Here is a 13,251-nt window from a genome sequence, read left to right on the forward strand (position 1 = left end):
GTACACAGTCTTCATTGTCTATATGAAATTTAGGGGCTTTGAGATGCTAGTCTCATAGCTGTCACGTATATCCCAAATACACATCTCAGCGTTTGCACTGAATGAAAAATGAGTAGGTTGTAGACTTGAATATTTATCTTATTTAGATAGCGATAAAATACACTTAATTTACAAGACTCATTCTAAAATCGAAATGATTAGGAATTTGGAGAAGTTACACACATGACAGGATTCTGGCTGGACAGGGCAGGAATAGTTATTTTGTATAAGAAGAGTTGTCTTTGATCTTGTCCAATGGCAGAGTGCAGCTGATATACAGGTTGTCCCCAGTTATTTTTCTGACAAACTTCTTCTAATATCTACAAGAGCAAAAAAAAACAACAAAAAAGTGACTTCCCTTCCAAATATCACATTTGCATTATTTCTCTAACTTTCAGGTTTTTAAACTTGAATCTTCAGAGTTTAAGCAAATATAAGAAGAGATAAAATGCCACATGGTTTAATGACTCATAAAATTTAAGATGAACTCAATTTGAACTCCATTTAAAATGTTGTGTCTATTAATTCAGGAAAATCATTTTCACACCATTTATTCTAATACACTTTTAGTTTAGTCCATTAGCTCTAACTTTTTACCAATAGTTTAATGTACAATTTGTTTGGTATATTTATTCCGTTTTTTACAAAATTGATATTCCAGGGCTTCCCTGGTGGCGCAGTGGTTGGGAGTCCGGCTGCCGATGCGGGGGATGCGGGTTCGTGCCCCGGTCCGGTGGGATCCCGCGTGCTGCGGGGCGGCTGGGCCTCTGGGCCGTGGCCGCTGCGCCTGCGCGTCCGGAGCCTGCGCTCCGGGCCACGGCGGTGGGGGGCCCGCGTACCGCAAAAAAAAAAAAAAAAAATTGATATTTTAGCACTCTGTAGCTGGATTTACTCATTATTACCCTGAATCCTTCTGTTTATAATGGTTTAGAGAAAATAACCTAAGGATTTATTCCTATTTCATGTCATTTGTCATACGGTTTTAACTTTACATTTTCATAAAAATAGAGTTAAAAAGTTTAATGGGTTAGTATTTATTGATGAACATTAATAGAGGGGTGTTCAGGGGCTTCCCTGGTGGCGCAGTGGTTGAGAGTCTGCCTGCCGATGCAGGAGACATGGGTTCGTGCCCCGGTCCGGGAAGATCCCACATGCCACGGAGCGGCTGGGCCCGTGAGCCATGGCCGCTGAGCCTGCGCGTCCGGAGCCTGTGCTCCGCAATGGGAGAGGCCACAACAGTGAGAGGCCCGCGTACCGCAAAAAAAAAAAAAAAAAAAATAGAGGGGTGTTGATAGTTGCAATGTCTTTGTTTGGCAAAACACCACTTCTGGCTATTTTTATGATCTGATTTTTGGAATCTTCCTTCATGCTTCTTTCCTCTGTCATTACTCCAAACCAAACCTTGCCTGAAGGCACATATTTTCTTCATGCCGAAGCCATATCTGGTGGCCCACAAGCCCTGATGCTCCCATTGGTCAGCAGATCCAGTAAACTGTGCAAAACAGGGAGTAAGTCCTAAAAAATAACTCTTGGGACAGAACAGTTCCCAGGTTGAGTCTGTGGAATTTCTTATCTCATTTGCTGTAATGCTTATCCAGCTGTAATAGCATGACATTTTCCAGTTTATTGAATTTATAGATTGCTCCTATCTCCTCTATTAACTGTTGCTTCTTAATACTCTTAGTTTTGTAGCATCTCTTGTCATCTACAAACTGTTCTCTAAGGTTCCTGGGCAATAGTCAGTTACTTGAGCGGGCTGATATTCTGCCTGCTCGTTTGTGCCCATTGTGCAAACACATGTAAAGGATTCCAGCTCTAACTTCTGACTCTGCAGGGCAGCCTGCTCTTCTTGTTGGAAGTTCATAACTCCACCATGGAGTTGTCCAGGCTCCATCTATGCTGGTCGGGGGTGGCATGGCCCTTAATTTCTAAGATACAGTTGCAGAAATTCAGAGACAAATTAATTAAGAAAAACTTCCATTAGTTGATAGAGATAGTTACTCATATGTTACTGTATATATTTTTTTGGTACATTTATTTTATTTATTTATTCATTTTTGCCCACGTTGGGTCTTCGTTGCTGCGCGCGGGCTTTCTCTAGTTGTGGTGAGCGGGGGCTACTCTCTGAGGTGCGCAGGCTTCTCATTGAGGTGGCTTCTCTTGTTGCGGAGCATGGGCTCTAGGCACGTGGGCTTCAGTAGTTGTGGCACGCAGGCTCAGTAGTTGTGGCTCACAGGCTCTAGAGTGCAGGCTCAGTAGTTGTGGCGCACAGGCTTAGTTGCTCTGCAGCATGTGGGATCTTCCCGGACCAGGGCTCAAACCCGTGTCCCCTGCATTGGCAGGTGGATTCTTAACCACTGTGCCACCAGTGAAGGCCCCATATATTACTATTAAGCATGACCAATTTCTAACCTGGATTTAATATAAAACCAGAGATCATTACTCATGCTATGGCAGTTCTTAGAACTATTACACAGAATTTATGACAATGATTATTTTTTATTTTCTAAAAATATTTCTGGGTATCCTAGTACTTTAATTAGGTTGTGTATTTTAGGTTTTAACCCAAGATAGATTGGATTGACTAGCTTTTGTGTTTTCTGAGCAAAGCTCCATCATGGCACTTACTAGATTTTATTGTAGTTATTATGTGTCAGGATCCTCTCACTGGATTGCCGTGTGATTTTAGATGGCAAGGGTTGTGTTATATTCACTTTTCCATCCCCAGCACCTAGCACAATACTCGGTGCATAATGTGTGCCCCCCATATGGTTTTTGAACAGACACATGATTACTATTTACCACTCTGATAGGCATCCCTTAAAAAAGAATTGTATGGGGAGGGGTAGCAGAAACTGTAGATGAGCTAATTCGTATGTATAAGAAAGCCATTAATACACCAAAAACAAACAAAAAAACCCAGTCAAGATGAGATTTTAGAAAATCAAGTTTTCTACTTGATTGCAATCATAAGGCTACTCCCATAAATTTGGGGCTTATACCTTTGGGGTGGGAGTTGGGAATTTTCCTTTAGGATATGCAAACTGTCACTCTGAACAACTGAATATTGATTATTCAGCCAAAGTGTCTCTGCAGAGAGTCCAGCATGTACTGCATGTCCAGAGGGGACAGTGTAAGGGTTAACACAGATCCTGTTTTGTTTTATTTTTAACCCTGTTGTTCAGTTTCCGTACTGGAACAACTTTTATAACTTTTAACTTTCCGATAATAAAATCATAGCCTCATGCAGAAACATGGAAACTTAGAATTGTGAAGTGAAAGCAAAAAATTTACCTTAATGTTACTGCCCAAATACAGTCATTGTAGATGACTTGATTCGATATGGCTGATGGCATCTTATAGTTAATATGAGTAATGATGCACCAGAGATAGCACAGTGTTTTCTCTTGGACACAGGGCTTCCAAGGAAAGATGTTCTAAATGATCTGTTCATTCCCTGTCATGAGTGCTCTTCATTTGCCAACCAGCCTTGCTTCATTTTATTCTCATTTAAGGTATTGGTTGATCATTCCTGGTAGTGCTCAGAATCCTTGCATTTCAGTGGAAGATTACTTAAGATGTCAAATTTCATAATTTTAAAAAAAAGAGTCTAAAATGAAACAATTGTACTCAACACCCACTTTTCTCTCACAGTACATTATGTTGATTGGCCGCTATATCTATTTAATAAAACAAAACAAAACAGCAGCTGAAGTAGGGATCAAGTCAAATCCTTTGACAAATGGTGAATGATGGTCTCTGGCCCAACTTATACAAACTATCCAAGCTGTCTCTGGAATAACGTTACCTACCTGTGGAGCAAGTTTAATTCCTTGGGGTTTTAAAGTGACAGGATTCATTGGGGTGAGCTCCATCCCAGGCAAAAGATCATAGAGTTTGTCTTCTCTCTTGTCTCCTTTGACCTGGTATCCTCGACCCAGGCCTGTGTAAGCCAAATAGCCACGGCCGCCCAGTCCTCTCACTCCCGCAGCCCCTACAGGTACATTCATGTAAATTTCTAGGAATGTAAGAAGGCATTAAACCGAATCAAACCACCAGAAAATCACCCTGAATCTTACTGTAATGGAAAAGTTAGCCCAAGTCACATTGATTATTTCCTTGAAGACAGATAGAAAACTCCAGGATTCTAATGTAATGAAACTCAACATAAGATAGGGTTCACCACAGGTGTCCTTTTTTTTTTTTTAACTGTCTGTAGAAGAAAGCAATACTATCAAAGCTATGGATAAGTACACGTGCAACTTTAAAGCTTTGGTACAGAGAAATTTTGCAATTTATCTCTTCAGTTAACCTTTCGTTGACGTTTTCTGTAGACTGATAAATGTTGGGAAGGTATTTATTAAAACATCCCAGCATAATATGACCACATGTATTAAAATAAGTCTTGCCTTTTTGTCTTTGATCAGTAAATTAGAAATGAATTCTAGTTTCCCTAATATTCCATTCGTGATGGCCTGCTGGAAAACCAACATTTAGAAAATGTGTTTTAAAACTCACCATTTTCTCTCTTATATTCTATCAATGTGAGGCTTAAATTTCCATTGAGTTTCATTAATAGATTCCTTTTGATTTTTTGTTTTGCCACATTGCTACTTTGATTTCCTATTGGTGGCATAAAGAGATAAAAAATTAAATTGATTACCCTTCATCCATGAATATCATTCATTGATTCCTTTCTTGTTATAAGACAGGTATTTTTTCCCTTGGAGTGAAGTTTGTTTTTTTCCTACATTACAACTGGTTGACAACTTATACTTAATGTAGGGATTGTTTAATGATGCGATTTTAGATTATAAATGTACAGTGTTTTAATGACATAATTATCAAACCTATAGACAGATCATCTTGAAGGAAATCCTGAAGATTTCTTTTACATTACAATTTTGGGTGGAGTATTATGAGTATGGAAATTTTAAGGCTGTTGAAGACTAGAGTTCCTAGGATGGTCAATTCAGTTCTCCTGAAAAATAGTAAAACACAGTAAGATAATTGTTTTCACAGTAATCTGGACATGCCCCTTTGCTTCTAGTCAAACCCAAGAATAGAATTAAGTACACAGTTTGCTGTTGAATTGCTCAGACTGGTGTCATATTTGGCAGACAGATCTGAGATTCTATAGGCATTGGTTCCTAGCAGAACCACTCTGAAGGATCCCATTAGGCAGAGACAAAACAGTTTCTTGAAAATAAAACATGCTTTCCTTATCTTTTACATTTTTTGAAATAACTGAGCTCAGAAAACTGCTTGAACATTTGGAATTCTCACAGGATTCAGCAGGAAAACGTGTTGTTTGGCAGTAAGATTGAGGTCGCGTTTTTTTTGTGTTTTATTTTTCTATTTGGACTTTACTATTTGTTTCCTGATATCCTGGAGAAACAAGTTGATTTCCTTAGTAATGTGGCTTTTTAGAAGGCATAGCACATATTTCTTGGGGAGATCAGATGAGAGCATCTCATATATCTGTTAAATATATTTATGATGAATTGTGATTTATATATGGATGTGATGGCACTGACTCACCATCCAATACTCACGTGTCTTGATATTTGAGGTAACTGGTTTCCACTGAACCATACTGCTCTCAGTTGGAAGTTTTGTAATGAGTCACATATGACTCCAATATGGTAGTACAGTGATAAGGAAGAAACTAATCATTGTAGACCCGAGTTTTAGTTTGTACACATTTTACGGGCCCATGCAAAGATCAGATGTGTACATCAGACTCATTTATACTATGTTCCGACCAAGTTTTTTCAATAACCAGTTGTAATGTGAAAAAAGATTCATATGGAAGGAAAACTATTGATACAATATTTGATTTTCAATAAACAATTTTCCAGTTCTTGTCTCCCAGTGGACCCGTCCAATTTGTCTAAGGCTATTGCAATACAAAGCATTTGAAATCGCAGAGTTTTTTTCTAAGGCAAGAGCTGATTAATGTTACCTCTAACAGAAGGGGCTCTGATAATGGCCCTGTTGCCAAGATGTCCTTTGGTGGCTGGGAAATGAAGGCTGGGAATTGCTGTGTAGGCCTGGGGGGCATAGAAGACAGGAGCTCCAAGGTAGGCTGTGGTGGGATCATAAACATGGCCCAAGGAGTAGGTGTACTCTCCCTGAAGCATGGTGCCCCTTCCACCTGTTCCTCGGGTGTACCTAACATAACTATCCTTGTCCACTGGTTTGGCTAGGGTCACTTCGATGGGGGACCCATCCAGCACCTGTTTTAGACAGCAAGGAAAAAGCAATGTGAAAAGATACGAAGACAACCAGGTGTGACTGAGCCCTAGTAACACGTCTCCTTCTAAGTGTTAGTCTAGTTGCTGCTGTGTTTACTGACTGTTTCACTTATATGTGTGAATGGGAAATATTGCCTCTCATATCAGTAAACAAAGGACGTTGCAGCCATTGAGCCATCACATTACATACTCCCCCAACGGTGATCCTGAGGAAACTCAGGATGTGAAAACACAGGATACTGGCCCAAGAGCGCTGAGGTGCATATCAAAGGAATGATTTCAATGAGCACAGACTCTTGCATCTTCCTATACATAGAAAGTGCTAAATTCCTTAACTTGAGATATCTGGCTTTCTTTAACTAACAGTAATCTTTTGGTGTTCCAACCACCTGGTCTTTGTTGCAAAAACTCCTACATATCCTGGCTCTTCTCTTCCCTCTTCGGAGCAATCCCTTAGAGCTATCTGAGAGGCTGTCTCCTGGGCTTGAAGTCCTCAGAATATCCACAGAATAAGACGTAATTCTCAACTTTTAGATTGTGCACTTTTTTTCCATTGACATATGTATCTTATCTTTTCATAGGTTCTTGTTTTGTGTGCCAGCTGAGTTTTCCCTGAGTGGTTTGTTGGTAAATTGCATATAATCTATCAACAGGTTTGACAGTGAAAAATTGGCCACTGTCTATTGACATATTAGTTACAAATGTATTAAGTGAATACAGTTACTGAGACAGAGAATTATGTAATATTTATATGTGATATATATTTTTAATTATCTATTTATATAATTATTCTAAGAAATTTTAGGTTAATTATGGATGGAATATAATCTCCAGTACCTAGCACAGTGTAATGAAGATAAAAGGAAACCAATAAAAGATCTTACCAATTGTTAACACCTTGGCATGGGCAGCATATCAGGCCTTTCCAGCTGCCAGCCAGGTACGTGTCTTACTTCTTGGTGCAGTTACGCAATAGGTGAATTTTTACTGGAAGAGAAGTGAGGCTTAAAAGTGGGGCCCTACTTAAGAAAGAGGAATCATTGAGGCTACTGCATTGTCCCCTGGAGGCGCTTCCTTATGAAGCAACCTTTTGATCTGCTGAACAGCTGGGAACTAACAAACAGGGATGGCAGGGCAGTACTGAAGTTTCTCAAGTCAGGCACTACTTAAAACTTGTCCTCAAGAATTGTTGAAGTGTTGTTTTCTGACACACGTTTCTGACATTTTGTAACCAGATCCGGATATTGAAGATAATGGCTGTGTGTGCATCTACAGGTGGGACTTGCTTTTACGTGCTGCCTGCATACACAAAAGATAAAGGTAGCTCTCAACAAACACTTGATAGATGGGTGAATTTCTTATCAAAGGGACAAGGTGTTTTGAGGAAACAGTTGGTGGCTCCTTTCAAATAAGAATGTCGTTTGTTATAAAGAAAAGGAGTGATGTAAAGCGTTCCTGCAAAAACTCCCTTTCACAGCAGCTCATGATTTCATGAGTGATTCAGTGGCTCCTGCCTCACTGAAGTCTGCTGGACAAAATTTGTGCTTTATGGTCATCCTGATCATTTTGGTCCGCCTCTTGTTCCTAGTTACATGTATCTACCCTACTTTTTAGTAGCAGGAGTCAGTATCAAATACGTTAGATGGACCACATGGAGAGATAGAATTCAGCTCATACTCAACTCTATTATATTGATGTTGATGTAATTAGAAGAAACAGACTTGGAGTATTAAAGACCTTGGATGTAATTCTTTGTCTTCGGTCCTGTCTTGAGGAAGATAAGATACCCAGATAGGTCTCTGCTTATAGGAACTTCCATATCAAGAGATGTTTTTAATATTTTAACTGCAAAGTCAAATTTCTTACTGTAATAGAGTCTGTTCTGCATTACTCTGCCCCTCTAACCGTGTTTTAAACCCAGTACTGTATTTCACTTATTTGGTTTAGACGTTTCAAGATCTAGGACAATATCTTATTAACCTATATAGCCACAAGCCCAGCAAAATTTCTCTCACGTCATAGACATTCACAAGTATTTACAGAATAAGAGAATAATCACGTGCAAACTTCAATTCATCACCTTTCTTTCCAAATAGTTTTCTCTTCTTGACTCCCCTATCAGCCTTCTTCTGGTCTCCTATATTGAAAACCTATAATGACTCATCTTTATTTCTCACTGCTATATACAATCAGTTGCTTTATCCTTTGAATTCACCCCCCCATAGTCTTGTATAGAGATCTCTCCTACATTCCATTCCCACCCTTATTCAAGCCCTTATTTCTTCCCATTTGAGCGACTATAATAGTTTTTTAACTAGTTCCAATTACATCGCTCACTCTACTCTATGAAACTTCAATTCTTAAGAGGTTAATTTCCCTAAATTGTTAACATGATCATTACTCCACTGCACAAAAAAAACTTCAAAGCCTCACCTTGTCTAATAAATTAAATATAAATATCCATATGTATACTTAAAAACCTTCATAGTTCCTAGGCAAACTTACTTCTGATTTTCCCATACCACATTATAGTTAAATATTATTATAGTATTTAGTATATATATTTATAATTACACTGAGTATGTATTTAACTACATAATACATGTATACATTCTTATAAAAATATCTAGCTCTAAATATATTAGCTGCAAAGATTGGAAACAATTTGAATACTTTTCCATTGTGATTATTCCAATGTACTTATTTAGCATTTAATTTATGATGATCCCTTCTCAGTAAGCATCATATGTCCCTCAAGAATGTTTTGAAATTGAGAAACTAATCTACAAACTGTTATCAAAGTAATAACATTGTTTTGATAATAAATATAATCATCAATGAAGAAGAAATAATGTTTTGCTTCATAGATATGCAATTAAATATACATTAATTTTTGTGCTGCAGTTTTCCTTTTGTGTTTTGGAGTCAGTACTTCCCCCACCCCCCACCAGGATTCAAACACTTCTGTAGGCTCATAAGCCCAGGCCCCACTGTTTCTGAAGGGCCTGTGCTGGGAGACCATTTATTTGCCCTCCAGATCCACTTCCCACTGGTCTCCAGCCTCCCAGCTCCGGGAGGGTGTTCTGCATGGCATCCTCTTCAGAGTCCTGGGCTTTCTGGATTTTGATTGGATTTGGCCAATGGAGAGGCCTGGCAGGAGGTTGGAGGGAGAGAAAACAGTGAGTTCAAGCTATTTCTTCTCTTGCCTCCCTCTCTGAGAGGTCGCCTTGGCCTGGACGTGTCCACTGGCCAAAGTTCATTACTTTTCTCAGAGACCTGCTCTTTAGAATCCTGTCTCCTTTAGATTTCCTGTTCCTTCTGTAGCCCCTTGTCCCCTTGGGTTCAGGAGTGGGTGAGCCCCAGTTTCCTGCACTGTCTCTTTTAATTCCTCTACCCCACACTCACATGTTTGTAATTAGTCCCTTTGCCGACTGTCTCCTATTAGGACTGACCGATGCAAGGTCCAGCGGGTGAAACAGCCCTATGCGCATTAGGTTCGTAGCAAAGCAATCTACTTTTACTGTCTCCAATCGTATCTTGCTCTTTCCAAATTCTGTGCCTCTGTCTGAGACTACCTCTCCTTTTCCATGTTTTTTCTTTTGGAATTCTGCCCAACTTTCATGGCTTCTCTTAAATATTATCTTCTCATATCCATGAAGTTTTTCTGATTCTTTATGACCCACTCCTCTTTCCTTTGAACATTCTCACCACTTTTTTTTTTTTTCTAAACAAAACTTACCTGGCTGGACTTTGCAAAAGTTCTGCATACTTGTCTTAATCTTACAGCTGACTTTTAGCCCTTTGATAAACATCTTTGGTTTGATCCTTTTTGTATCCCAAACATTATTTAGCATGATAAGTGGTCTACAAAAGCCTTTTAATGTTTATTGGAGTAATAAGTAAATATTATATTGGTTTCTATATACAAATCAGAAGTAAGGATATAGTATTTGAGTTTTCCCCAGACCTTACTCTTGGCAAGGGGAAGAGATTCCAAGGCCTCCAGAGTTTGGAAGATCAAACTCTGAGGGCGAAATGATAACCTTAACATCTTTTTAGATTATCAGCCTCCAAAATCCTGCACTACAAAGGTGATAGTTTCTTCGAAATAGAGAAAACTGAATTGGCAAAAACACCTTGGGATAATCCACTCCAGCTCTCTCTTTGTAAAGAAATTGAGGGCCAATGATATGCCCAAATCAGCCAAAATTAGAGATAGAATTGGACATATGAGCCACATCTCCATTGTATTTTCCATCACTTCTTTTTTGTTCATCTTAGATGGATTGAGGCAGCCATGTCAGAGATGGAGGAAGGCTGAGTGAGAAGGACTTACAGGACTGTTCCCTTGAATAAAACTTCCACACCAAACTTTGATGGAACCTGTACATATTTTTTCTTTGTCCTACATTACCTTCCCATTTAAAGCTTTCATAGCCTCCACCGCATCTTCTCTGTTAGTGAAGTGCACGAAAGCATAGTCTCGGATTTTCTTTACCCTCTCCACAGCACCTGGAAGCAGATTGAAAGTAGCCCCATTAGCAAACCTGAGATAGCATTGAACATGATATATTTAAGCATTTGGCTTCCAAGAATATTTTATCCTTTTTTTTTGGAGACTCTATTTAAGTAAGGAGGTCATTGAAAATATTTCCTGTGTCCAGGTTTAAAATTCTGCACATTCAACAGAATATTTTTTTCTAATTTTTAAATAATACTTATATTCTGCCTTATTATAATTTGTTGTGGATTTGTGTTTCCACTTCCTAGATTATAAGATCTTTGAGGGTAGGAATGGTGTCTTGTTTTGTATATTATATAATATAAAAGATAGTAACTTATACATGGTAAAATATTATTGAGTTGAATTCAATTATTGGTCATATTATAAATATATATTTAGGTAATTACCTTTTAAATTTTATGGCTTTTTCCCCAGAAAAATACCTTGTCTCTTTTGATTTATATAATAAAAAGTGTTAGAGTTAGGAGAGACTTTAGTAATAATTTAATTTTTAATTCATTTTACCTTAATCTATTTATTTTTAACTTAATGATTTGGAATGTAAGGTTCTGATAAGGTATGCAAGATTTATGAGTTCACATAGCTAGGAACTAGAACTCAGATCTCCCATCTGCTTATCTCTTACTCTCTTGATCAAAACAAACAAACAAACAATAGTTTGTGAAAGAACATCTGAAAACCAAGATAGTTCCTTATGATGCTGTTCATAATATCTAAAAGTTGGAAACAATGTAGATATCTACTAATTCTACCTTGAGGTATCTCTTTTACAGAAGCATTCACACATATGCAAAAAGATCATGCATAGAGGTATTAATTATACGTCAGTTGAAATAGCAAAAATAAAACAATGTCCAATTTCATGAGAGTGATTAAATTTGGTATATTCTTTTTTTTTTTTTTTTTTTGCGGTATGCGGGCCTCTCACTGTTGTGGCCTCTCTCGTTGCGGAGCACAGGCTCTGGACGCGCAGGCTCAGCGGCCATGGCTTACGGGCCCAGCCGCTCCGCGGCATGTGGGATCTTCCCGGACCGGGGCGCGAACCCATGTCGCCTGCATCAGCAGGCAGACTCTCAACCACTGCGCCACCAGGGAAGCCCTATTCTTATTAAATAGCACTAAGGAGTCTTTAAAGAGAACAAATAGGCCTATATATACATGGAAAGATTCAGGGCCTGTTGTTAAATTTAAAAATTTACAAAAAAATAAGTATAATATCATAGCATTTATGGTTTTAAAAATCCCACCTGGCATACATGTGCACATAAATATGAATACACACACACACACAGAAAGAGGACTGGAAGGACAAATATCAGACCATTAGTAGGGGTTACTTCAGGAATGGGGAGAAGAGTTGGGGAGAAGACAGGGGACTTTGATATTTTAATTTATATTCTCCAGTATTCTACAAATATTAACAAGGCTTATTTATATTATTTGTGTAATAAAAAAATAACAAATCAAACTATCCTGTTTTTATGTAGAGGGATTGCTGAATATGTTGATGGTAACGTGTAAAAATAAAGTTCTACTGAGATGGTTGAGCTTTATATTTACATTTTATTATGAAATGTTGCTTACTCAATTTTAAAAATAGAACTTTTGCCTAGAGTGAAGGTAAGATGGAAACTTGTTTAACATTAACCTGTTAGTTTAGCATGTAAATTACCACCTTTTAGTTAATAGTTTCTTGGGTATATCTTGAGAGAACAGGTTTTCTCCTATCTTTAGTTTCCAGAGACAACCTAGGATGGGACCCCATGCCAGGGAGGACCAGAAGAGAGGAGAGAAGTCCTCCTTTTCCCCTCTCCCTGTCAAAGTTCAGTTATCTACCCTCTTAGGTTCAAGGTCACAAAGGCAATTAGGCTTCTACTCTATCATGTGGTTCAATGGCTATAAACTGTCTTCCTTTGCAATAATAGTAGGGTCCTAATGGAAGGATAATTTAAAAATATTGCAGTACTTCTCTTCTCTCACCCCTCAGCATTCAACCCATGACTTCTTATGATAGTGGTTGTACAGAGCAAAATGGTCTGGCTAAGCTGAAAATAAATAAAGGTATTTGAGACCATGAATCATGAGACATGTGATTAACCGAACTTCTAACCTGGTCCGTTTATTCCTTCAGTGTCAAGTGGGGTAATTAGTGTGACTTAACCTTATGGCTTATCTTGGAAATTAAGTAAAATGTGGGCCAATGAGGACCTTTACCTTTCCAGTGTTTGCCCCATTCATCCTCCAGTGCCATCCTCCACCCAGGCTCCACTGTTAGCTCCCAGAGGCATTTTGGTATTGTCTTTACCCTAGATCCTACCTAGTGTTTTGTACACAGGGACTGAAACCGAGTAGGGCCCTCTGGGGCCCCCAGGCACTGAAACCGAGTGGGACCTGGGCACAGAGGATGAGCAAATATTATCAGTCAATTCA

At 38.6% G+C, this 13,251-nt stretch overlaps 2 protein-coding genes across 5 annotated transcripts in view; one reads left to right on the forward strand and one right to left on the reverse strand.

The window, feature by feature from the left end:
* Positions 1-13,251, forward strand: part of PRKG1 (protein kinase cGMP-dependent 1) — a 1,402,246-nt gene that overhangs the window by 27,111 nt on the left and 1,361,884 nt on the right. For 2 of the 3 annotated variants that reach the window (XM_079899910.1, XM_079899911.1), the window contains one exon: positions 7,532-7,616. The gene's annotated coding sequence lies outside the window, so the exon portion shown is untranslated. Of the gene's footprint in view, positions 1-6,991; positions 7,237-7,531; positions 7,617-13,251 lie in introns of those variants that run through there. The other variant, XM_079899912.1, reaches the window with a different exon arrangement.
* The window catches only part of A1CF (APOBEC1 complementation factor), a gene marked incomplete at its 5' end in the record, with an annotated part of 48,578 nt that overhangs the window by 3,962 nt on the left and 31,365 nt on the right, over positions 1-13,251 (reverse strand). Inside the window, 4 exons of one of the 2 annotated variants that reach the window (XM_079899918.1) lie at positions 223-359; positions 3,852-4,033; positions 6,005-6,278; positions 10,711-10,808. In XM_079899918.1, coding sequence (XP_079756044.1) covers positions 223-359; positions 3,852-4,033; positions 6,005-6,278; positions 10,711-10,808 — 691 coding nt within the window. Of the gene's footprint in view, positions 1-222; positions 360-3,851; positions 4,058-6,004; positions 6,279-10,710; positions 10,809-13,251 lie in introns of both variants that reach the window. The other variant, XM_079899917.1, reaches the window with a different exon arrangement.

The sequence above is a fragment of the Stenella coeruleoalba genome (genome assembly GCF_951394435.1).
Source record: "Stenella coeruleoalba genome assembly, chromosome: 16".
In the NCBI taxonomy this organism is placed as follows: domain Eukaryota; kingdom Metazoa; phylum Chordata; class Mammalia; order Artiodactyla; family Delphinidae; genus Stenella; species Stenella coeruleoalba.